Raw genomic sequence first — 26,997 nt, forward strand, 5'->3', positions numbered from 1 at the left:
TGGTACGTCTCCAGGGTTTTTACACACACATACATACATACACACACTATGTTCCTGGGGAAATATGTTTATTCAATTATACTTTACTTTTTATTTATGAAGCTTCACATAACTACTGTTTCATAGCGCAGAATCATTCACGTAATTATGTTCATTTTTTAATGTATTCCACCCTTACACGTCAGATGAAAAAGAACTCATCAACTTTGAAAGGAAATAAAGGAATATGAGCACGATCACAAAATCTGAAAATTGGATGAGAAGTTGCAATTATGTTGATTGCTTTTTTTTCCCTCAAATTGCTTGCCTTTGGAATTCCCTCCCTGCTTCCGACTGTACCAACATGCAGAAATTTAACTTGTTCACAAACTCTACAATTAAAATATGCCATATAAATTTGACCTCTTGATTACAATAGTTCCATGTGTCACTGTGGCAATATGTTGTGTTCATGGTAAATTAAATTTTTAAAAAGTATATCGGTGAAACAAAATTAGCTTCTAGATCAGACTCAATAATCATAAACAAACTTCGAATCAGATAAAATTCATCCTACTCTCAAATTTTTTTTTTTTTTTTTACCACTTATCAAGGCCCGGAAGCCACTCAGGGATAAGGGTTATTCCAAGTACATTACGTTAGTGTGGAGATTTGATGAAGTGTTTACTTAAGGGGGCGGTTCATTAGGAATTTGTTAATGTTGGACTTGAAGACATCCAAGTTGTAGTCAGGTGGGAAGCAGGCAGATGCAACAGAGTTCTACAGGCGTGTAGTTAAACATTTTAAGCAAATAGAACGTACATTAAATGATATCAAATACTAACAGACGTTAAACATTCGTCCACTTGTGCAAGCAAACAAAAAGAATCAGAATCTATCTTAAATCTAAACGTACTTAAATCAGGTCTAAACATTGACATGGGTGTCGTTAATCTCTTATATAAAAATCACTGTGTGTGTGTGTGTGTACGCGCGCGAGTGCCTTTCTCATACTTTCTAAAATGGCCGAGCCTATCTTTTTCAAATTTCACACAAAGGTAATTTATATGTCTGGCAGTGTTCTTAGATATGTTTTGTACAGAAATTCATCCGATAAGTATGAGAAATTGAAAAAATTAGATCCTAAAAATAGTCTTTCTTTCTTAAAGATAAAAAAGAATTTTTACAGAGAAATAGTAGTTTGTTACACTGGTCAAGGGAGATAATAAAATCTCAACAAATCATTTCTTCTTAAAAAAACAAACAAACAAACAAAAAAAAAACAGACATTTTGTCATCTGGAAATATAGCTCAGTGGTAGATCATTCGACTACAGATCGATTATTTTAAAATTAAACAATCATCAGAAGTAACTTTTCCAGGGGATTCATCATCAGCCCCAAATATCAGCTGACGTGATATTGTAAAGAAACAGACGAAATTCGCTGAACGACATTTTAAAATTTTTTTTGCGAATCAGACACCAAGCAAATTATTCCTCATAATATATAATAATCAATATAGGATTGATTCTATAATAATACATACACAATCTCCATAAACTAAAATATCATGTTTAAGCGTATTGTAGGACCGGGCAACGCTGGCTGTCCAGCTAGTATATCGATGAGTTTGTTCAAACAATGAGATTTATTACATAAGGGTTGAGGAGATCCCAGACTGAAGTTGCAAAATGTGATTTCTGCCTGGTCATGATTCAAGCAGAAAAGCCATGTTTGGGCGCACCAATCATCAATATAGGTGGTGCACAGTGTGGCTGTGTGTAGTGAAATGAGCTATCCATCCATATAGTGTTCAATACTCTTGGGGTAACGATTTTTATTTTTGTTTGTGTGCAGGTTTCTGACACTTGTTTTAAAAATTGAAAAGAAAAATGTAAAAATTAAATCCATTTTGTTCATTGATATTTTTGTCATTACAAATAAAATTTTACTTTATAAAACTTGCTATATCTGTCTTGCTGTCTCCATTTTTTTTTCAAACTGCATCTCCTCAGAGATGCAATGTTTCAGAGTGGTGCTGGGCAGATCAAATGATCATGTTTTTCTTTTGGACCATTATAAAGCTGAACGTCTCTGTGTGTGTCTCTGGTCACGAACAGGCTCCTATATGGTTGACTATTATAGAAAACTGATCACATAATGATAGATGTATCGAGACACAGGAATGGGTATGTTTGATCTGGCATAATGATGATTCATTAAAATTGTGGGGTCTGTGTACGCGCCTGGTTCACAAAGTATGGAAATAAAAAATTAAAAAAAAAACGTTTACAAGTGTTTTTGATATAGATGTACATAATACTTTGATAAGTATGTTATATATAACTTAAATAGGGATGGTATAATAAAATTGTGGGGTCTGCGTTCGTGCCTGGCCTCCATAGAATGGAAATAGGAACAAACTTTAATAAAGACTTTTCATATCTATCTGCGCAAGTATACTTTGATAACTATGTTTCAGTTTGAAGAAATATGGTATAATAAAATTATGGGGTGTTCGTTCGCGCCTGACCTCCATAGAATGGAAATATGTCACAAAGTTTAACAAGGTTTTTTTAATATAGATCCACAGAATATTGTGATAAGTGTTTCAGTGTGAACAGGTATGGTATAATAAATTATGGGGGTTTATCTATTTTATTTTTACTTTCATCATATTTTGATACCCCCAAATTCGAAGCTATCTCTTTACAACCCTTCCTTTTCATAAGCTATCATACTTTCATAAATCAGAGTCTATTTTCTGTAGGCTGTTTTTGAATCCAGTCAACGATGAGTACTTTTGCTAGTATAATATACATATATATATATATATATATATATATATATATATATATATATATAGTTATAAAATATGGCAATTAAGCTATGCAGAATATTCCGCGTTTCATCCATGCCAGGATTCACCAGGCTTTTATATATATATATATATATATATATATATATATATATAAAAGCTGGTAAAAATAGCTGCTAAGAGATCAAAATTAAAGATTAAAATATTTAAAAAATTGGAACTTGGCAAGCATAAGTCAATTTCGAGTGCTCTTTTACGAATGTGCAAATATACATTCAGACATTTAAGTCAGTTTATCTTTAATTATTTGTTATCTGATAAGAGCTCAAACGGTGACACCTAAGGCTGATGCACTGAATATCTTGGTTTCAATTCTGGATGATGGCACTCAAGTCTTTTTTCTTTTTTTTAAACTTTTAAAATCACTGACGAATCGGATTCACGTTCTGTTAGCAACCAATCAGAAACCAGAATTGCTCCATAAAAACTGAACCTTTTAGCATTCCAACACAATTTTTTCATGTCAACACGAGAAGGATCTTTTGCTTTTTGCCTGCAAAATTATAAAGTCCAGGACTTGTACAGAACAGCTACCCACTGAAAATTCATTTCCAGGACTCGTAGAAATATCTCAGTAATACTCAGGTGGTGTACTTCCGTCCGGCAGGTACTGGACCAGTTCCTGGTCCCACATATTAGCCTGATTGTCAAGAACGGATTTTTAACTGATACTTTTCTACCCAAGTCTCCAAGCTAATAAAGCAGCAAGGAGACTCTTCCTCCAACATTAAAAATCATGGGGAGGGTATGATTACAGAAAGTTGGAAGGTTCTACTTATAGACATTGGCGATGGGAACTGATCAATCAAATGGAGCCACATTCTGCTAGCAACCAATCAGAAGCCAGAATTGCTCTATAAAAATATTTAATCTTTCAGCATTTTCACATGATTTTTTTTCCGTGTCCAACACGAGATGGAATTTGCTTTCCGTCTGCAGACTTTTACAATCCGACACTAGTACAGATCGGCTACCTAACGGAAAACCCTATTCTCTGTTTTGACTTTTATAATTCTAGAAGTGTAAGAACAGTTTCCGATGGTTCGTTGTTCTACACAAGTCCTGGGAGGTGACTGGACTGCAGTAGACAGTTCTTGCGTTGGAATCCACAGAGCAAAAGATTCTTCCCGTGTTGACACGAAGAAAACATGCTAAGTTGCTACAAAAAAGGTTTAGTTTTTTTATGGATCAATTCTGGTTTCTGATTGGTTGGTAGCAGAAAGTGAATTAATTTGATTCGTCAGTTCCTAGCAGCATCATTTATAAATAGAATCTCCCGACTGTGCAAGATCATACCCCATTATAAAAAATATTGCAACACTTCTGATTGACTACTGCCATTTTGTTTGAAACAAGATTTTTATTTTTATTCTTTCACTTCAAAAGAAGGAAAACATTCAGGTAGCGTGTTACTAGTCACGGCAATCGGTGGATTTTAAAAATGATCTCTGAATGACACATTGTGCTTTCTTCTTTTTAATTGTGCTAATTCACATAAGCAACAAAAGCGCAACGTACCAATAAGATCTTGCACTTGTAAACTCGTGAAAATAAGTTCCGTTAAACCTGACAGGCATTCATGCATAACAATCAGCCATCCGTGTTAAAATTAAGGCGTGGATTATTTTCTCAAGAAATGCACACGGAAAGCTTTGGTTTAAAAATAAACCTTAATGAATAAGTCATTTGCCGTCATTCTAGATCTTTAATTGAAAAACGACGAAGCGTGAAAGGAAGTGAAAATAACTTACGTGACACTGAGCAAGCAATTCTCGCATAATGAACTGATCATAAATATCTCGTGCTTGTTTAATTCGATCTTCATCTTTGTCCATCGCTTGGAACTTTTTAATCTGCAAAATAGAAATAAAAAACCATTATTATTTACACACAAATCTATGTTATAAAGTAAAATTGATTTTTTTTTTTTTTTTTTTTACACGGTGGTCACCACTTATCAAGGCCCGGAAGCCACTCAGGGATAAGGGTTATTGCAAGTACAGTGCGTTAGTGTGGAGATTTAATGAAGTGTTTACTTAAGAGGGCGGTTCATTAGGAATTTGTTTACGTTGGACTTAAACACATCCAAGTTGTAGTCAGGTGGGAAGCAGACAGACGGAACAGTTCCACAGGCATGCAGTTTTTATTATTCTTTTATTATCGATATGTTGCTTTCTACAAAATCAATATTTAATTCTGAATAGCCATTCTAATATAGCAGCTTTTTTTTAAAAAAAGAAATTGGCTATTATAGATTTACTTCCCTTTGAAAGAAAAAAAAACTGAACATTAAAAAAAATTTTTTTTAAATCAAAAATTAATTTTTTTTTAAATACAAATTTTAAAAATTTTACAAAAAATAATTTTTTTTTTGTTAAATTGGAATAAAAAATAAAAAGCAGATATAACTTTGTCTATTACAGGCTTTTAGGAGAAAAAAAAAACAGCACATTCCTTTACATGCTGGCATGTATTGGACAGCTTTAAAACACCAACTTCTAAACTAAAATATCTCTGCGCAGGGTTTTATTTATCCTTTCGCTCAACTGTTCTACATCTACAAACTCGAGTATTCGTGTCTTTTCAAAGTGGCCATACCATCAGAGTCTCCTGTGCTACACAATTGCCAATCCATATACATGGTCGTTTAATACTCTCACATTGCAACATCTTAGACACCAGAGTCAGAAAGTGGGATTGAAAAGTCAGCGCCTCAGAGGAGGGGCACTCTGACCTGCAAAAAGTGCCTGGGCAGCCCCGTCAACATTCTCTGATGAGGGCACCTCAGGCGATTAGTAATAAATTAGCCCCTTCTCAAAGAGAAACGGGTGGACCTGCCAGAACTGCACAGAACTCCCACCGCAAACAACTGCACAGAACTCCCACCGCAAACAACTGCACAGAACTCCCACCGCAAACAACTGCACAGAACTCCCACCGCAAACAACTGCACAGAACTCCCACCGCAAACAACTGCACAGAACTCCCACCGCAAACAACTGCACAGAACTCCCACCGCAAACAACTGCACAGAACTCCCACCGCAAACAACTGCACAGAACTCCCACCGCAAACAACTGCACAGAACTCCCACCGCAAACAACTGCACAGAACTCCCACCGCAAACAACTGCACAGAACTCCCACCGCAAACAACTGCACAGAACTCCCACCACAAACAACTGCACAGAACTCCCACCACAAACAGGGGCCAGGTCAGTATAGGAATGGTCTGTTGATTTTGGAGGCCCAGGATAAAAATCCCTCATCACAACTAGGTAGTGACTTATGCAAACTGGAGACGTTCGACCATCACTTTTGATGCTGAAAACTGTTCTCAATACCAATCGCACTTTCGAGATCTACTCCCTCCAAAAATCTCTGCTTGTCAGACGTGTTCGTTGGTTCGGCTACATCCTTCGCTGACATCCAGGTGATTTCACCTGTGAAGTCATCGATCGAGCACCACCACAAAGCTGGAAGAAACATTGCAGTAGCCAACCCAAAACCTGGCTCAGGGTGGTGAAACAGGATGCTAAACTTATTGGGCCCTCACCTTTATGGGTCCGTTGCTAGAACCGTGAATGGCTTGAACTCATAATGTAAGCAGCTTTAGATGGACGTGCCTGATCGGCCATTGTTCGGGATGTGAACTTGTTGGAAAGAGCCAACTCAACTGACCCGGTAAATGTCATAACCAGTACAATGATCAGAACTAAGACAGATTTTAAGACTCCCCATGCAACACATGTCCTCAACCCTCACAGGTTATGTTTCACTACCATACATCAAACTGCATACAAATATAGGAGACTCATTCCTTGGTCAACACTGCCTGTAAGTCTTCGCAAAAGTAACGCGAACTTATGTAACAGAGGGTTTACGAGCCCGTAGGGAAAATGGCCGCAGCAGCAGCTGTAAAATAGCTTGCGAGGATGTTATCAGCAGTAGCCGAAATAAAAGGCACATATACAAATTAGGAAGTATGTATGTGTGTATGTATGTGCGTGTGTGTGTATGTATGTGTGTGTGTATGTATGTGCGTGTGTGTGTATGTATGTGCGTGTGTGTGTATGTATGTGCGTGTGTGTGTATGTATGCGTGTGTGTGTATGTATGCGTGTGTGTGTATGTATGTATGTGTGTGTATGTATGTATGTGTGTGTATGTATGTATGTGTGTGTGTATGTATGTATGTGTGTATGTATGTATGCGTGTATGTATGCGTGTATGTATGCGTGTATGTATGCGTGTATGTATGCGTGTATGTATGCGTGTATGTATGCGTGTATGTATGCGTGTGTGTGTGTATGTATGCGTGCGTGTGTATGCGTGCGTGTGTATGTATGCGTGCGTGTGTATGTATGCGTGCGTGTGTATGTATGCGTGCGTGTGTATGCGTGCGTGTTTATGTATGCATGTGTGTATATGTATGTGTGTATGTATGTATGCGTGTGTGTGTATGTATGTATTTGTGTGTATGCGTGTGTGTATGTGTGTATGCGTGTGTGTATGTGTGTGCGTGTGTGTATGTGTGAAGGAAAAAAAAAAAAGGACACCACGAGGTCAGGAGAAAAAAAAAAAAGTGTGGTTGAAAAAACTGATGTGTAAAGTCGCAGATGAGAAACGGCTGTCTACGACTAGCGTGTAGTGGGTCAGGAAGAAAAACGTGCAACCAGGGAAGATGGACATGTGGCCACCGCAGTGGCAGAGAGAGAGAGACTCTTTAAGCTGGTGTTGAGACGAGGAGAGAAAAAAAAAAAAAAAACGATAATAAACAACTTGTGTTAAAGAAAGAAAGAAAAGCAGAGGCGAATTTATTCTTGTTTGTTCCTGCAACGTTGCACTTACGCCAAACTTTTGCGATCATACTAGCAATATCGGTAATGCTTGTATGCATGTAGACAGCATGTTTCTCCTATTCAAAACTAACACTAATAAAGAAACAACTAACATAGCAATATGAAGCACATCTCCTTGACTTATTAAAACAAACAACACTATAAGAGAAACAACAAGTAAAGAATAGTTGGTTATAGTCAGCTAACATACTTCCTAACTTCCAGCGTAGCACTACCGGAAGTGGTGACAAGGCAAATCAGTTCCTTCACTTATTTTTCTTCAGCATTTCTATTGTTAAACGATTTATTGAAAATATAAGAAAAGGGCATTATTGAAAAAAAAAAAAAAAAAAGAAAAAGGACATTGCCATTATTTCGCCAGGGACTGAATGACATGCTTCTGGTACACGTCCATGAATGACAGGGATTGTTTTCTTAGAGTCCCACACCGTCAATATCTGCAGCAGAAAGATGAAATTTTCAAATCATAAGAATGCAATTTTGCAATCCCCTCTGAGCCATTCAGGCATAAAAAAAAAAAAAAAAATACGAGGCAATACTTTTGAAACACCACACACATAAAAGCACATCTTTTTTTTTGTTTATATTTAAGCCAGCAGAATTACGAACATAAAATGCGTAAGTGAACGATCTTGTCAATTGGTTTATTGATTTAAATGACAGCAAGTCGCTTTGATGGTCATACGTGCGTACAAAGAATTGTAAAACGACCACAAACGTTAGAGGAACACATTTTTCTCGCAGCATTTCAAATACTGAACAAGAAGAGCGTGGCTAGAGAGATTCCACTTGGCCTACATTTTTCAAGAAGAACCGAACGGTTGTAAGCCTGAAGGCGATCTATGATGTGCGTAGCTGAGTGTCAATGTCGAAGTCAATTTAAAGTGCGGTCTAGGTCAGAGGTCAAAGTGTCTAACTTGACAGGTCAATCTTCTGAACAGTTTTCGAAATGACGGCCTCAAATATAGAGCAATAGAAGGAAACGTATTCAACCCAATTATCACATTTCATCAACGACAAATTATGGAAGACATCTTTAATTTATTAAAAGCGCCCATTAAAAAGTTTTTTTTTAAATAAAATTTTAAGGCATTTTATTTTATTTTTGCAAATAAGAAAAAAAAGTGGAGTTTTTGCAGTAGAGTTAAGAATGGACCCCCCCCCCCCAAAAAAAAACAAAGCCAATGACTACAATTATTAATAATATTATTATTAATAGTATCTATTCTTATGGAAATCGCAAGACAAGGCAAGCCATTTGATGTAAAAAAAAAAAACAAAACAAAAACAATAACCAATTACAATTATTATCATTATCTATTCTTATGGAAATCGCAAGACAAGGTATTAAGCCACTTGATGTAAAAAGCTAACAAAAACAGAAGCTGATTATCACAAAGACAGGAGATGCCTGTTGGCCTTAGTCTTGAAAAGACCAAGGCTGCAGGTAGAAAGAAAACAGTGAGCAGGAAGAGAGTTCCACAACCTTATAGTCCTTGGAAAGAAACTACTGTAATATGAAGCTGTATTACAATGAAGTATTAAAACAACAAATTGATGAAGACCACTAGACCAACGAGTCAAACGAGCTGGAACAAAGGAAGCAGGGAATAGATCAGACAATTCTGAGAAACACATGCCATAATAGTATTTTTTAGAAAAGACCGAGACTGTGAGAGAGAGGTTGCAGTGAAGAAGAAAGTGTGAAGCCAATCAAATTACAGATATGTTTCTGTAATTTATCAGGAACCTTCAAATGGAGCAGAGATTCACCAGTCCAAATTATGACGGTACTCCATAGATGGTTTGATAGTAGGCTTGTAGAGATAGAGAATAGCCTCACGTATGCAAAGGTTTTCGAGTGATAAAGAAAACTGATTATATAAGAAGCAGAAAGAGCAATGGATTTAATATATGGACATTTTATATGCTTATTAATTTATAATTAAAATGATTGTTCGAATTATTAGCTACGCTTTTGTTATTGTGACTTTTACTTAACCAACTAGCATACTTTCACAAATGACAGACAATTTTGCCGGGACTTTGTTATAAATTTTCAGATAAAAAAAAAAAAAAAAAAGAAAAAAAAAAGCCGAGCATGCAAGGTTCCTCTCTACAAGTAAAAACTTTACTTTCACCATGACTAATGTTTGTGCAAAATTAATAAAAAAAAAAAAAAAATCCAAGGCATCGTTATTGAGAAAAGTCCAAATAAATGAATGGACGAACGATTTTGGGGGCAATTTTAACCTTGTCATGGCCACTAGGAGGGCAACCAGAGTTATCTCAGAAAATCTGTTCTGGCAAAAAATTTATTTTTACCATGACTAATGTTTGTGCAAAATTTAAAAAAAAAAAAAATCCGAGGCATGGTTATTGAGCAAAGTGCAAACAAACGAATGGACAAAGGGAATGAATTACTAGAACTAATCTCTCCTTTGTCGGGAAGGATAAAAAAAAGCAAAGAAACTAATCCAATTGGTAACCATCTTCAGACTTCGTCTTACTGATCCATTAACTTCCCCCTATTTTTTTTAAATATATTTTTTTTACCATCTCTTACAAGCCTGAGATTCACAACTAAGTCTTACCAAAAATCAATCAATCATGTTGGAAAGTACAGATCGTGGGCTAAGCAATAGTAATTATAACAAATCTATACTCATAATTTTTTTGTTGTGTTTTGATATTCATATTAAAATCCCTTTTCTCTATTGAAAAAGAAAATACAACTTAGTTATATATTGGGTCATGGAATTGCATTCATTTGCAAAAAGATATAATTTATTTGCATATTCTTTAAAACATTCATTTTAATTCCCGATAACTTTTTTGTTTTCTTATGGAATGATCATCTTTAGTTAACTATTACGTGTAATTACATTCATGCAGATATTCTACATGATTTATACTTGCGTAATATTTGCGTAAAAAGGTTATCACACAAACCTCTTTTATATATTTGTTTAAAAAAGTTAGGCTACCAAACGCGTGTCAGTTTGTGGTCTACAGGCATGAAACTTAATATATAAGGTATTCAAACCTATTCAAAACTTTATATTTAGAAAATCAGTGCAAAAGTGTGAAAATTAAAAAAATTAAATTTGCCAAGTGCAGGTCGAACGACGGCAGTACGAATATGCATGCGTAATGTAATAGCTTTTAGTTCAGGTTTTAATTTTTAGCCTTGCAGCAAACATATCTTCAGAAGTCAGTCATTAACTAACGTCAGAGGAAAAAGTAAATCATAAGCAAAGCAAGCAATAACGTATCTTGGCTTTAAGTTTCTAATATATATATATCTCACTGTCCTCTTAGATAATTTGTGCCCTCAAGTGTCTGTTTTGTTTTAATGGATGATGTCATCTTTTTGTTGCTACAATATTTATCTTCTCAAAGGATCTCTTCCTGTGTCTTCATCCTATTTAAGTAGATGACGTCATAGCTTTGTGATAGCATCCATTGTGCATGGAAACAGGCAAGATCCACAGAGCTTTGGTAGCATATCTAATACATAAAGTAAGGTTAGTCTCTTTCTAGATTTCTGTCATCGATGATAGCCATACAATCAATAACTGGTTCTAGTTAACCAGTTCTTCTGGGAGATCATTGCACTATGTTGTTCTATTTACTTGCCTCCCCACGAGGGCAGAGTTAGAGACAAGGTCAGTTTTTAATGTGGGGAAATCCAGCTCCCCAAAATAGGGCACTCTGGATAGGAACAAAAATAAATATTTACCTCAGTCTAGAAGGATTTCTCCCCCACTGACCAAGGGCAGAAAAGGTGAAGTGTAGCATCAGAACAGATACTACACTGTGATCTCAGCCCGAAGGCCATTGTTCAGAACAATAAAAAATTATTTTCATCTGTGGGGGGTGGGAGTCATAACTATTAATACTGATTTAATTCCCTTTTTCTGGAAACCAAATTATATTTTGGAAAAAAAAAAAATACATAAAGTGAAGACATGAGTGTTGAGATGAATAATCGGAATCAGAAATAAGAAAAATTTGTTCCTATTTTCAGATTCCCAAACTAATTCCTTTATCTTTTTTTTTTTTTTTTTTTTAATTTTTTTTATTTGATTTTGTTTAAAAACAAAATCTTCCACTGCTGGCAATAATAATAAAACAATATTTATTGATTTTAAATTAATACTAAATCCTTAGATCACTCCCTCCCTCCAGAGTTTTTTTTATGTTTGAGAAAATATATGAACCTTTAAGATGTGTTCCCGTGGTAATTGGGTAAAATAGCACGTTTATAATTAAATATTTAGAGATTTATAAAGAATCGGAATCACGAATTTAGTACGGAATCGGTAATTGTATTGGAATCGCCATATATATATATATATATATATATATTATGCGTCCACATAAAATGTTGAGATATTTTAGTTTTCTATTTTCAGTATTTACTTCAATAGTGCTCAATACGTAGAGCTTGACAGTAAGTCATCTCGTAAGGAATTGTCAGGCTAAACTGCATAGAATTTGTATTACCTGTTTTCATATATCCATGTGGTACTTAGTTTAGCTAGCTAACCAATCAGATTCATTTGTGTTGCTGCGTTTAAGAGAAACTGTTCATTAGCCAATAGCCATGCTTTACTCAAAGGTTTAGCTGACATCTACTTTCTATTCCATTGTTCTGTTTTCTTTAGGGTGATACATTTTTCTCTTTTGTTAAGGTGTTCAATTGATTGAATTTATCAAAACGTGTGCATATTTGGAGTGTGATTGGAGGGGAGAGTTATTTATAGCTTATCTTCTTTCGGTAGGGGCTTTAGCATGGGGTGCCCTCATTGCAAAATTTTAATTGCACCTAGTTGTGGTTGATTTTGAAACTATCCAAAGTGCACTTTTTTTTTTTTTTTTTTTTTTTTTTTTATCTTATGCCTAACTTTGTCACCGTAGGAGAAAGGTAAACCAAATTATTTTTTATTTATTTTTTTTTTAATGTTTGTTGCCAAGATAAACATTGTACACAAAAAAAAAAAAAAAAAAAAAAAAAAAAAAAAAAAACGTAAGGTATATTTTACATTTGGTATGCTAACAAAAATATGCAAGCAAATTTTTTTTTTTTTTTTTTTTTTTTTTAATCATGTCACCACTTGAAGCTTTTTACACAACGCCCCACAAGGTCAAGTACGACAAAGTCGGTTTAATATTAGACTAAGGCCAAAGATAAAAGAAACACAACCTGCCATTTCTCCTGAGAAAAAAAAAAAAAAAAAAAAAATAGATACAAGGACTACCACTCTTTTTCTCTTTTGCACAACTAGAAAGGTTGACCTCCATAAGCCGAGTAAATACTTCAAGTCGTTCTGGCTACAGTTAGCTTCCTGAAACTTTAACACATTACGCGTATTAAATGCTCCCGGGATAATATATCCTATTTTAAGGAATTTTAATTTAATTTTCCTGTAAAATTAATTTTAAGTGTGCCCACATGTGTGTGTGTGTGTGTGTGTGTGTGTGTGTGTGTGTGTGTGTGTGTGTGCGTGTGTGTGTACAGCCTTTCTTTTTTTAAGTATATTTCATTATTAAAAGGATTTTTATGTAAATCCTACTTTGGACCTTTTCCATCAGTATCCTGTACCTCTATAAGGCAACCATTCGTCCATGTATGGAGTATTGCTGTCATATTTGGGCTGGTGCATCGGCTACTAGTCTCTCGCTCCTTGACAGGGTTCAAAAGAGAGTCGCAAATCTGATAGGCCCTAAACTGGCATCTAAGCTTCAGCCTCTGTCCCATCGACGAAACGTTGCATCCCTCTGCCTGTTCTACAAGTATTTTAATGGTGAATGCTCTGATGAACTGCAAGCACTTGTGCCCCCACGACGTGAAAACCCTCGACAGACCCGACAAGCTGCAAAATCCCACCCCCACACTGTAGAGATCCCTAGATGTTAAAGATCTTTCTACTCCGGTAGTTTCTTCCCCAGAACCACTAGACTTTGGAACTCCATTCCAGGTCACTGCTTCCCCAACTGTACTGACATGCAGAAGTTCAAGTGCAACGTGAACCAACATCTTGCTGCCCAAATCCCTACATAGTACCCCAGTAGTTGTTTCGCCTGATAGTAGCCCCCTACACCAAAGTGGCAATGTGCCTTGTTTGGGGTGAAAATGTAATTAAAAAAATAAATAAATAAATAAAATAATGGTCTTCACTTCTGGCAGGCTGATGTAATATTTGTTGTAAATCTGAGTACCTTCCAATCCTTCTGGATTCATCGACTGGGATAGATTAATCTAACCGGTTTTGAACAATTTCTAGAAATTTTTTTTTTTTTTTTAAATTTTTTTTTTTTAAAGATTTCTATAAATTGTTAAAAACCAAAAGCATATATATATATATATATATATATATATATATATATATATATATATATATGAAGCTTAAGTATTTCATGAAAGCATAAAATGAAAAATAAAATGCAGTTTAAATTCCCATGGGCATTAGCTATATTCAATATATCGTAGACACTTGCATATGCCAACTTACCGCTAGTAGAAAAGTCACAGGTCTAAATCTCCTACATATCAAGTTTCAAGTGTGCAGATCAAAAATTAACAGACGAATTTGATAGACGGTTCCTCAGACAAGGCCACTTATACATATACATATATATATATATATATATATTAGACAATCCTACTTATTAAATTTCAATTAATTGAAATCCTGACGAACCCGACAGCAATAACCTCATTCGCAGCAACATTATAGAAAAGCAAAAACATTTTTCTTTGATAACTTTGAAATGACAGAAGTTCAACCTTTTGGCTTGGAGCAAAGTGCAGTATCTGTTTTGATATTACACTTCATCTTTTCTATCCTCAGACAGTGAGGAAGAAAATAAAGCATTTTTTTTTTTTTTAAATTTTATTTATTCCAATTCTTTAGTGCACTGTATTGCCGACTAAGTTTGCCCTTGTGGGGAGCCAAGTAAACCAGGACTCCAAGAGAACGCATGAAGATAACAATGTCTATCATATACATTTCCAAAGTGGAAAGAAGAATCGAAATAAATTTCTGTTATAGAAACACTTGCATAACAATGGAAATAATTTCTTTTCCAATCGTCAGGCATTCAATAAAAGCTGGCAAATCGAATGAAAATATTGATTATTAAATCAATATCTTATAAAATCAAATAACAATGACTGTTGCAGCTCATCGGAAAAAATTGGATGCTCGCAGATCAAAAAACAGAAGAAAAGTAATAAAACTGAAACGGATGCTCTAAGCATGAAAGCTCTTGGATTCTACATCTATCAATGTGAACAGGAAACTTTGTTGGTTTGGTCACATAGTTCGAAAGAATTGATGAGGATGTTTGGATTAAATGTAGAACAGTTGAAATATAAGGGTCAGTTGACAATGAAAACCTGGGAGGATATGTTAATTAAAGTTGTTGTTTTTTTTTAAATTTCTTTTTCAGTTTTCTCATCTTTTTGATTCTGCTGGGGATGGGGCATGTTACCGGATGCTAGGCATTCACCTAATTTAAGACACTTTGAGAGATCTTTTTAAGATTCCAACTATTAATTTCAGTGCAATTGTTGGTCCCCCCCCCCCCCGACAAAAGGAGGGTGGACCTGTATATTCATCCTTATCCATTCGCCTGTCCGTACTTTTCTCAATAACTATGCCTTGGAATTTTTTAAAATTTTGCACAAACATTAAACATGATATGAGTAAAAAAAGTAATAGAACAAATTTTCAGGGATAAGTCCAGTTGCCCCCCTAGGGGTGCCTTTCAGGTTAAAATGGCTAAAATTTACACTTTTGTGCTGATTGGAAAAAAAAAAAAAAAAAAAAAACTGTCTTGGATTTTTAGAAAACTTTCTGAAAAGTTGTAACTGATTTCTATATAATTGTTTATCTATACTTCGCGATAACACTTGGGTGTGCCCCAGGGGCTCTTTTAGAGCTAATAAAAACACTCCATTTTTGGGGACTATTTTACCATATTCGTCCAAAATTTTCTGTGTGTCTATTTAGCAGTTTTGCATGGTGCTGAACTCAAATTTAAATATGTTAAGACCTTAGGGACTTTTGGGGCTAAATGGGTGGGGTGGGGGGGGGGCAATGATAAACTTAGTCATTTCTTTTTTTGCATGACGCAGAAATCGAATTTATATATGTTAAGGCCTAAAACTGATCCATTTATTAATTTTCACCAGGATTTGACGCCCCCTGGAGACTTTTGAGGCTAAATGAGGTGGGGTGAGGGCAAATGCTGAACTTAGTCATTTTTATTTTTAATACCTTGTTCACTGTGCACTCACGAGGGATCATGCATGCTTCACTTGTTTCTTTTGTATTTCAGCTTCTGTGATTGGAGGATGATACGAACATGGAATTACCTTAGTTGATTATTATACAGACAAGCTTTATATTCAAAATATCTTTGAAAACGAACTTAGAAATTCTGAAGATTTGACTTGTTCTGCATACACATTAATAATTTACCACCTATCGAGGCCGAAAATTACTCGAGAATAAGAGTGACAGAGATGGGTAGATTGACAGTTTAGTAATAATTACTAACAAGTGGAACCCGTGGAAATTCTACAGCGGCATCTTTCATATGTAATATCTTGCTGCTGGGCATTCTGTGGACGTTTAGCGTGAATGGAGACCCCCCCCCCCCACACACACACAATATTATTGTACCTATTTACAATGCCTCCCCACGGGACAGAGTTAGACACCAGGGTCGTTTTTTAACGTGGAGAAAAGGTACAAAAATAATTGTCTCAGTCATGAAGGACTGATCCTCCACCGAAAGAGAAGAAATGGAAGTGCAGCATCTGAAGAACAGATACTACACTTTGATCTTGGCCAAAAATGGGGCAAATGGTGGCTGGTTAATTTTAATGCATCCAAAACCAAACTTTTTTTATCTTTTCACCATAAACGCTCTGATCCCCACTTGACCCCAATTGATATGAATGGCTCTCTCTCGTCTCAAAGAAGCCCCCTGCTTTGACAAGCTTCTGGGTCTGACCTGAAATGGAAGTCTTATAAATCTGTTGCCAAGATCGCTGGTAAAATGGTTGCATCATTCCACCGCTCCAGAAAGTATATATCAGGCCTGGCGCAATCCTCAACCCGTATAAAAGCCAAATACATTCTAAAGTGTTGCCTCATCTGGGAAAGTAGCATAAACCCAAGGGCACACTGCTAACTACTGTGTAACCCGGATATAAGATACCAGAACACGGGGGAAACCTGATATAAGAGAGATTTCATCTGGTCCCAAATTAGAGCCTGTAGTTAATGTACAGTGTAACTAGGATATTAGAACCCCCCGGGTATAAGAGAGCTTTCAGGACAGGATGAGTCTCTTATATCCGGGTTACTCTGTATATGGGTCAAAAAGCACAATTTCATGTGTTCGCTTCGCATAGACAATGTCACCACCCCGACTCCCATCATGCAATATGGTGATAGGATTTGAGCAGATGGTTTTATTGAAGAGAGAGAAAAAAATTATTGGAGTCACTTTATACAGCCTATAGAATTAGAAGAGGCCCTGAAGCTATGCTGTCAAGGGTCTTGCCGCGTAATACAATACAGAAAATGGCAACTGTGGAGATAGAATATAACCTTCAAATTATCTCATGTTCGTTGCTCCCTACAAGCCAACCATCCACCCTTCGTTATCGCTACCCCCCCCCACACACACATATTTGTGTGAGAGAGAGAGAAAGCTAGAATTAGTATTCTGTAAAGAATATACCATTACAATTTTTAGTGTGACAGACCAACTAAATCTTGACAGAATGACGAGAAACCACGCAGCTTTTAATCCAACAGGAATACTGAAATCTGGAATTTAATTAATCCCTAAGAGCACATTGGTCTAATTTTCACCAGTTGTAAGCAGAAACAGTCGAAAATGCCATTTCAAACTTCTCTTGTATCCTTACCCCGTCCTACCTCTCCTTGGCCCTTCTCTCCTATTTCTCGTCCCTTGTTTTTTTTTTTCTTTCTTCCCCTTGTTTTTAAAAAAAAAAAAAAAAATCTCTGCCCTCCATCTCTATTGTTCCTTTCTTATTGCAAAATATGAGAAAACAATAAACCAAATGTAAACTTCTATAAGTTACTTTACTTTCAAACAGGACAACAAAATTAACTTGTTAAAAAATATTCCTTTAAACCATGGTATTTCAAAGAAAAAGTCATTTCATTTAAAATAAAAAAAATAAACAAATTATTTACCACTGCTTAACATTAACATGTATTTCAAGAGTTTTTATAATCTACTAGCAGACTGTCCAGAGTTTCCCCGGTCGTAAAATACGCTTAAATATATTTTAATTCATGCAGATTTCGTATTTATTATGACAGAAAAAATTCTCTATTTAGTGATTTCAAGTTAAAAAAAAAAAAAAAATAAAAAAAATATGACCTAGGTGCCATTAGCGAGAATCAAAACAAACATTTAGAGTTGTAAAAAGTATAAATGTATATTTGCGCATGCGTAAAAGAGAATTTTAAATCAATGCTTACCAAGTTTTTTTTTTTTTTTTAAATTTTCACTCCTTAGGAAACTATTTTTACTGGCTAAAAACAAAATCGAATTTATTCCACAGAATCAAAAATTAGATCACCCACGTTATCTGACTGTAGCTATGTAACTCTTATACGATAGAACCGTTGATTTATTAGAGATTCATCCTCCTCCATGGCCATCCAACGTCTTGCTGCTGACGTCATCAGAGTTACCGTCTCCTAACTCAGACTAGCGATACATTTCTCCCAGTGAATTAAATGCACCTCCAGATACCAACCTGGAAATTTCTTATAACTCGGCGCGGTACATATAGCGCCTAGCCTTCCCAAATGATTACCCCTCTCGTATTAACTTCAGTGATCTAGCGGGAACGGGTGTGTCAGTGTGATTGTGCCGTATTAAGTGTTATACAGGTGTAAAAAGAGGACACCACTCCATTCCCAGAATTATTCCACTTGTCCTTGATTACCCCCCCCCCTCAAAATACTGAGCATCAAATACAATGTTTTTTTTAAGTCTTTGGCATCACTTGAACAAGGCTTGAACCCTAGTCTACCAGCTCATTAGCGAACATTTACCATTATGACTTAATGAGCCAGTTAACTCAACAGATCTAATTTTTTTTCCCCAACTTTTTATAGTAGATGTGACGTTTTCTCTTTGTCAGATTATAAAGGATTTGTCCATCTCTTTCAAGTCTGCAAGTTGATGACGTCATCCACTTATGACGTCATACAGTGTGCATGGAGACAAGACAACAAACGGGAACATTTTTAGCGCTACATATAGTATGGGTAATTATGTGCTTCCCCACTGAGCAAATTAGGCACAAGGCCAGTTTTTTTTTATGTGGAGAGATTGGGGAAGGAAGAGGGGAAGGGGGGGCAGCTCCCCGAGGGGAGAGGGGAGCTGGTAGTGCTGCCTTTTGGTATATAGGGTTGCCCTTACATGGACCAGAAACTGATTGCCTCAAGGGCAAAGGTCTTTTAGTGCAGCATCTGCCGGAACAGGTACTGCACTTTAATCTTTAATGCCTGGGCCACAGAGGCCGGCCAAACTCACAAAGAGGCTACAATTGCTGAATCCGCACGCAATGCAGAATGCAAGAGAAAACGTGACATTAGAAAAGACAGCGCAGTCAACATTTCTGATGCAGAAATATCCCACAGGTGTCCGACATGTGGGGGGTGGAGGAATACTTCAGAGCTCGGATCAGTCTAACAAGCCATCTCTGAGAAGCCACAGAACAATTGCATGATCACGGTCATTTTTGCAAGCAATGGACGAACATCATTAATATTTCTGAATTAAAAAAATAAAATAATAAAATAAAAAAGTATAACTGTTTTTGAAACCATCTTTTTTTCATAAATTGATTTGAGTCAGAATATTTTGGTTTCTACATCAAATGCGAAAGTTTATTTTTGTTTCACTCAACAAAATTCTTTGAAAAAAAAAAAAAAAAAAAAAAAAAAAAAATCCATTATCATAAAAAACTCAATTTTCTACAATTGCATTTTTCTTAAAGTGTCAAGGGAGAGGAAAAAAAAAAAAAAAAAATCGCAAAAATATTTTTCTTTTTATGACAATTATATTAAAAATAGTCAAAAATAGTATTAAGAAAAAAAAAAAAAAATCTTTCTAAAAATATCACGAGTATTAAAAACTTGGCAGAAATTAAAAACAAAAATGTTAAAAGATGCGGTGGGAGGAGGAGGAGGAGGAGGAGGTGCGAGTGTAATTTATGAATAAAATTCTGAAAGGACTGAGAGTCAAATGCATTAAATCAGAGTTAAATTGCCATTATGAAAAGAAGGGGGGGGGTAAAAAAAAGGTGGCTGCTTGGGGGAGGGAGCAAGGGTGTTGAGACTATAGAAATTCTTTGCAAATGCAGAAAAAGGAAACATGCACGGAAGGAAATATAAAATAAAGGGCGAGAGGGAAGGTATGAAACTGCAAATATGTCATGAATATATATATATATATATATATATAATTAAATACTTTAAGTGCATAAAAGTATATCCATAGGCATGCATGTTTCTGGCTTTTAGCCTTCATCAGCACAGGTCAGGAGCAAACTCATAAAAATAACTGTTTCAAAGTTGTTAATATCGCTAAAATATGGCAATAACAAAAGTCTTACACACACACACACACAAGCAAAGTTTGCATATATAAACTGTATCGCCTGAAGAGATCTATTTACTGGTAACAAGCTGACGGAAACATGCTCATGACTGTGTAGCAACATATTACTGCTTAGTAAATAATATATATAATACAAAGTTATTGTTTGTAAGAGGTAAAATAGTCAATGAAGTTTAATAAGGTTCATACAAGAGTGCTCAATAAAGAAGTAGGGCAAGATATACTTTTTATTTGTTTTACATAAGCCATAATATGTCGCTACACATTCATGAGCATGTTTCGGTCAGCTAGTTACTGTCTTCTTTACATACATCTTAATTTTATTCCTTCTTCCTATTTTTAACATGCGACAAAACCTCCTGATAATAATTTCCTATGACGTTGGAGATCTGAGATATTTTCATTACAAACTCAGCTTTCGTATAAGCTGTATTGCCTGAAGAAGTCCCTAGTTACTAGTAATTAGCTGATCGAAACATACTCACAAATGTGTAGCGACATTATTGCTTATGTAAAAACAAATAGAAAGTATATATATGTGTGTGTGTGTGTGTGTAACGGCACTAACTATTCGGGTTTAACTGGCTTTCTCCGAGGTGGTCCCCAGTCACATGCATATCCCGTTAGGAGAGATGACGATGTTAGGTTTATGCAACTTTTGCAGGGAGGTGTTGACGTCTTCCTACATGCAGCGCCTGGTATTCCCAAATAGTAATGACGAGGTTCAATATTGCTTAACTTCGATGATCTGATGGGCAACAATGTGTCAATGTGATCATGCTGTATTATATCACTTTAGCCATTGTGCTATGAACGTGTGGGCGAATGTAGATCGGTTTTTATAATATTTAAGCGAAATGGCTTTTGCGCGTGTTGGTGCATGCATAGAAGCTATCTTGTCATGAAGAAATGATTTTTTTTTTTCCACTCCTCCCTGTGGAAAAGGGCCTGCTTGAGGGTGAAGGAATGAATGCTTTTGGCCAATTTTTTTATATTTGTCGTCGGAAGTTTCGAGCTTGAAAATGATACCGATCTTTTTTTTTTTTTTTTTTTTTACACAGTGATCACCACTTATCAAGGCCCGGAAGCCACTCAGGGATAAGGGTTATTGCAAGTACATCACGTTAGTGTGGAGATTTGATGAAGTGTTTAATTAGGGGGGGGCGGTTCATTAGGAATTCGTTAACATTGGACTTGAAGACATCCAAGTTGTAGTCCGGAGGGAAGCAGGCAGACGGAACAGAGTTCCATAGGCATGCAGTTCTAAGAAAGAAGCTTTGTTCATGGAATCCGCGTTTTGATTTAGGCACAGATATAGAGTGGGGGAAATTTTTCACAGTGGATTCAGCTAGACGGGTGTTTTTTGTGAAAGATTGGCGAGGGGAGACCAGGGATTGGAGTTCAGACGAGCACCTGCCATGAAAATACCGATAAATCCGTTTTTGCAAGACATACAAACACACACACTAACACACATTTTTGTTTTATATATACACTAGTGAGGGGTACCCAGCGTTGTCCAGGTGTTTGGAGGTGTGTGTGTTATGGGGGGGGGGGTAGATCAAAACGACCCTGTTTAAAAAAAAAAAAAAAAAAAATGTTGGCCGGGTGTTTGGAGGTGTAAAAGAAAAGTTTTAGTAGAAAGGAAGGCTTGAACCCCCGAACCTTTGACGTGGAGGTGGAATGGAAATGGGGAAAAAAACCTGCGACCTAACCATCTCGACCACGGGAATAGATGAATTGATAAGTGTATTAAGTTGACGTTTATAAAGCGAAATTAACAGGTGCGAGAACGTTTAGCCGCGTGATGTTTGACCTAGTTTTGTGCTGGAAGCCAGTTTCTGTTTTCCCCGCTACGCGCCAGTCAAAAAATATCTCGAAAATAGCTTGTAAAAGTCGGGTAAATTAAAAATAGCTGCAACCCGAGTTCCTTAGTCATAGATATTATTATTTAAATAGCATATAAAAAGTTTTAAGCGAGCCAACTGAGAATCACGGCCAAAAAAGCCTTTTGTAGACGTACACAAAAAGCGAACACACATACACACATTTCCGCTTTTATATATATATATATATATATATATATATATATATAGATAGATATAGATGAGAATAATGGAAATAGTATTCAAACAAAATAGAGAAATAAAAACAGGACAAACCAAGTTATATGTTCAACATTTCGTCCACAATAAAGACGGAAAGTTGAATACACAGCTTGGTTTGTTCCGTTTTTATTTCTCTCTCATTATATATATATATATATATATATATTAGACATTAAGAGGAGATTATAGATAGATATATAAATACCCGTTCACATACACCTTTCACAATAAAGCTAGAACCCAGAATTAGATAGAATCGAGCAATTGCATCGACAACGGACAACGCCAGATCCAAAGTGGGTTTCGATGTACTGCATTCCATCAGTGACGTGCTCCGACATAGGTGCGAACCCAGGTCGTCGCACTCATGAAGTGTGCAATACTGTACATCGAAGCCCACTTTGGGTCTGGCGTTGTCCGTTGTCGATGCAATTGCTCGATTCTATCTAATTCTGGGTTCTAGCTTTATCGTGAAAGGTGTATGTGAACGGGTATTATATATATATATATATATATATATTTCTTACTCTAGACAGTGATTGAATGACACCAGCAAAAACTGGCTAAAGTACTTGAAAGCAGAAACCATAAAATCTTATGGAACGTGGATGTACAAACAGATAAACTCATCCAAACCAGAAGACCAGGTGTCATAATAGTTAATAAGGAAAAGTTGTGCCAAATAACAGATCTTGCTGTTCCAGCAGACCATCAAGTAAATATCGAGACGGAGAAGCAAAACAAATACATGAAACTGGCCAGAGAACTGAAAGGCATATGGAGGATGAAGAAAGTCAAGATGGTGCCAATAATAGTAGGAGCACTTGGAACAATTCCGAAAAGCTTTGATTAAAGAATGGGAGAAATCGGAATCAGGGGGATGACCAAGAAGATACAATGATAGCAAGCATGAGCATGACTGAAATATTAAGGAAAGCCCTTGAATGCAGAGACTAATACACATGAGCTTCAAACACCAGTTGGCCGCATGCAAACAGCAACGAAAGTGAAATGGAAAGATAAGAACACCATATTGGAAAAAAAAAAAAAAAAAAAAAAACTGTATAATCGTAAATAACTCTCCCCCTCTCACACATACAAAAAAATTTAGAGTAGGCAATCAACTGGCAACATACAAAAGTGTATAAAAAGGTCAAGGAGGATGGAAAGAATAAACAGAGAAAGCACCAACCAGACCTCCACTGGATAAGTGCAAAGAGAACCGAGACCTTGTAGAGGATTCTTGCCACCCAACTTCCAGTGATGACAAATGGTCATTGCCAGCAAAGAAATCAATGGCAAGCAGCTGTTGCAATGATGCAAAGTGATTTGCAAAGGTTACTTAAAGAGGCGGAGAGTACTGGGAATCTGGAGAGATTTGTCGGCCAGACCCCAGGGGACACCACCGGTTGTTGTCAGTGAGTAATCTCTGATAGTGAGCACAAATAATAAATATTATATACACACATTAGCTGGCAGTTTTGCCCGGTTGTGCAATACACTTAGACATGTTCACTTTTATAGATATAAATATCATGTTTGTGTGATGTACATTTCCCTATGCAATAACTGTCAATTTTAGTCTACAAACTCGAAATTTGATATACAGGGTATCGAGATTTGGGAAAATTGATGTGATCGGTTTTCGGACAGAAATTTGGCTATAAAGGAGTCAAAGTTCAACGATTTGACCTTTGAGAACTCTACCGAACTCCTGACAATTTTGGGTCTAAACACTTGAAATTTTAGATATAGGTTCTTTGGACATGGATCTAACGTAAGAACTTGAGTTGAGCCGAAAACAATAAATGTTAAGGGGTCAAAAAAAAGGGGTCAAAGTTAAAAAAAATTTACCTCATCGGTCTCTTCCAAATTACTCAGACAATTTCTGGTCTAAACATTTGAAATTTTACTTAAAGGGTATTCAGAGATAGGGCAAGCTTTTTCATCGGTTTGGGTCGAAAATTATTAGTTACATACATTTATATATTGGTATGCTTGCATGTCTGCCTAAAACTTTCGACAAAGGCGACAGATTTTACCAAGATCAGTATAGTTTTAAAGTTCGACCTTTAATGCGACAAATATCGAAAACTTGGCTAAAAACATTAATATCTTCCTCTACAACTAGGCACTTTTCTACAGGGGGAGGGTAACTTTTTTCGCCGATATTTTTGAAAGTTATCCTCCCCTTTAGATTGTCTAGCCTTAATTTTAAAAAATATCGCTTCCGGTTTGGCTGTGGTCGTAACAGCATAGACGTCAGGTTTTTACCCCGTTCTTTTCTTCCTTTGCGGTAAGAGTTTGAGCCTGCCTTCCTACTACCACTTTTTTTTTTTTTTGTTTCAGACATCCAAACACCCGGGCAACGCCGGGCTGAAATGCTAGTATATCCTCTGTCAATTTTAAGTCTACAGACTCGAAATTTGATATACAGGGTACTGAGATTTGGGAAAATCTGTGATCGGTTTCGGCCAGAAATTTGGCTGTTAAGGGGTCAAAGTTCAACGATTTGACCTTTGAGAACTCTACCAAACTCCTGACAATTTTGGGTCTAAACACTTGAAATTTTAGATATAGGTTCCTTGGACATGGATCTAACTTAAGAACTTGAGTTGAGCCCAAAACAATAAATGTTAAGGGGTCATAATAGGGGTCAAAGTTTAAAAAATTGACCGCTTTTTTATTTTTTTGCTAAAAATACACCTCCAAACACCCGGGCAACGCCGGGCTGAAATGCTAGTAATATATATATATATATATGCTATATTATAATATATAAACTTATACAGATTGCATATGTATTAATATAGAATCAATTCTCTATTGATTATTATATATTACGAGGATTAATATGCCCGGTGGACTAATTGACAAAAAAAAAAATAAATAAATAAAAATAATATCGTTCATGAAATTTCGTCTATATTTGCAATATTATGGCAGCTGATATTTGGGCTTGACAATGAATGCCCTGGAAAAGTCACTTCTGATTAATGTTTAGTTTTAAAATATGCAAAATAAAGAATGATTTGCAGCAATTTTAAATGGTACATCTTTTTCTGAAACCTGAACTAATAAGAAAAATTAAAATAAAATGGTGAGGTAAACCGGGGCTTGAACAGGGGATCATTCGATCTGTAGTCGAATGCTCTACCACTAAGCTATATTTCCAGATTATAATAAATCCGTTTTGCTGAAATTTTATTTCTTCTAGCCAGTGTAACAAAATATTCCCCTGTAAAAATTTTTCTTTTTTATTTATAAGAAAGAAAAGCTATTTTTAAGATCGGATTTTTTTTTTTTTTTTTTTTTTTAATTTTTGATACTTATATTATGAATTTCTGTACAAAACATATCTAAGAACACTGCCAGACACCTAAATTAGCTTTGTGTGAAATTCGCAAAAGCTAGGTTTAGCAGTTTTGGAACCTATAAGGAAGAAACTCTTTCTCTCTCTCTCTCTCGCACACACACACACACACACACACACACACACACACACAAAGTGACTTTTATATAATAATATATGCATATATATATATATATAAAGTGATACACGAATTACCATTAGCGTATAAAGCGATGCTCTTTGTGAAAAAAAAAAAAAAAAAAAATCGAGCCTAGGTATTTCGGACAATGTCAAAAGATCATTAATTCACGACTCGCTCAGCAGCCGCCGATTAGCGTAATGGTTAGGAGCCTTGACTGTCGTTCAGGCGGTCGGGTTTCAATCCTGGCTTGAGCTAGTTGCCTGTCTAGCCGCACTGATGAGCTGTGAAACAGTGAAACAGTACTGTATGTGGATGCCTATATATCTCCAAATATATGCTGCGTCTTTTAGTTTGCAATGCAAAAAGAAAAAACAAGGCATCTAATGGCAGCATATGTCGTCATGCTAATGGCGGATGTAAACAAGGTATTCTTCAAAGCAAGATCTTTTATTAAAGCGATGGAAAGTGATGAGGCAATGGAAGGCGACGGAGCAGATGGGAAGATGCTAATCTAAAAATGGATGAAAGGAAAAAAAATTGTTGCATTTAAATTAACAATCTGCACTTTTATGCAACGACTGAAGAGAAAGAAACGGAACGAAAATAGAAACGCGTCAAAAATTCATTTGAATTATATTTTATTACATTATGGCGGCAATTCGGATTAAAAAAAAAAAATGCTTTTAGGCGGTTTTTCTTTTGCTTTTAAAAAAGAATATTTTTTTTTTTTTTTTTTTTTTTTTTTTAGATGAGGATTGATAATTATTATCTGGACTACTGTTCTCATCCGTGGTGCTATTTTCACAATGTTTCAGTTGATGTAAACCCCAACCTTTCTTTCAGAGTGTCTTGTCAAACCATGAAATCTGCACAAAATTTCTAGTTGAATACTCCTCAATTCACAGGGATGAGAGTAAATTGTTCTTACTCCATCAGCTATCTATAATATAAATTTCACCTGTCTGTATGTATGGATTTTTGTC

At 35.9% G+C, this 26,997-nt stretch overlaps 1 protein-coding gene across 1 annotated transcript in view; it reads right to left on the reverse strand.

The window, feature by feature from the left end:
* Positions 1-26,997, reverse strand: part of LOC145261074 (G protein-coupled receptor kinase 3-like) — a gene marked incomplete in the record, with an annotated part of 298,219 nt that overhangs the window by 79,605 nt on the left and 191,617 nt on the right. The window contains 1 exon segment of the mRNA XM_080119245.1: positions 4,611-4,712. Coding sequence (XP_079975371.1) covers positions 4,611-4,712 — 102 coding nt within the window.

The sequence above is a fragment of the Euprymna scolopes genome, chromosome 37, assembly GCF_053919585.1.
Source record: "Euprymna scolopes isolate OS-2025 chromosome 37, ASM5391958v1, whole genome shotgun sequence".
NCBI classification, from domain to species: Eukaryota; Metazoa; Mollusca; class Cephalopoda; order Sepiida; family Sepiolidae; genus Euprymna; species Euprymna scolopes.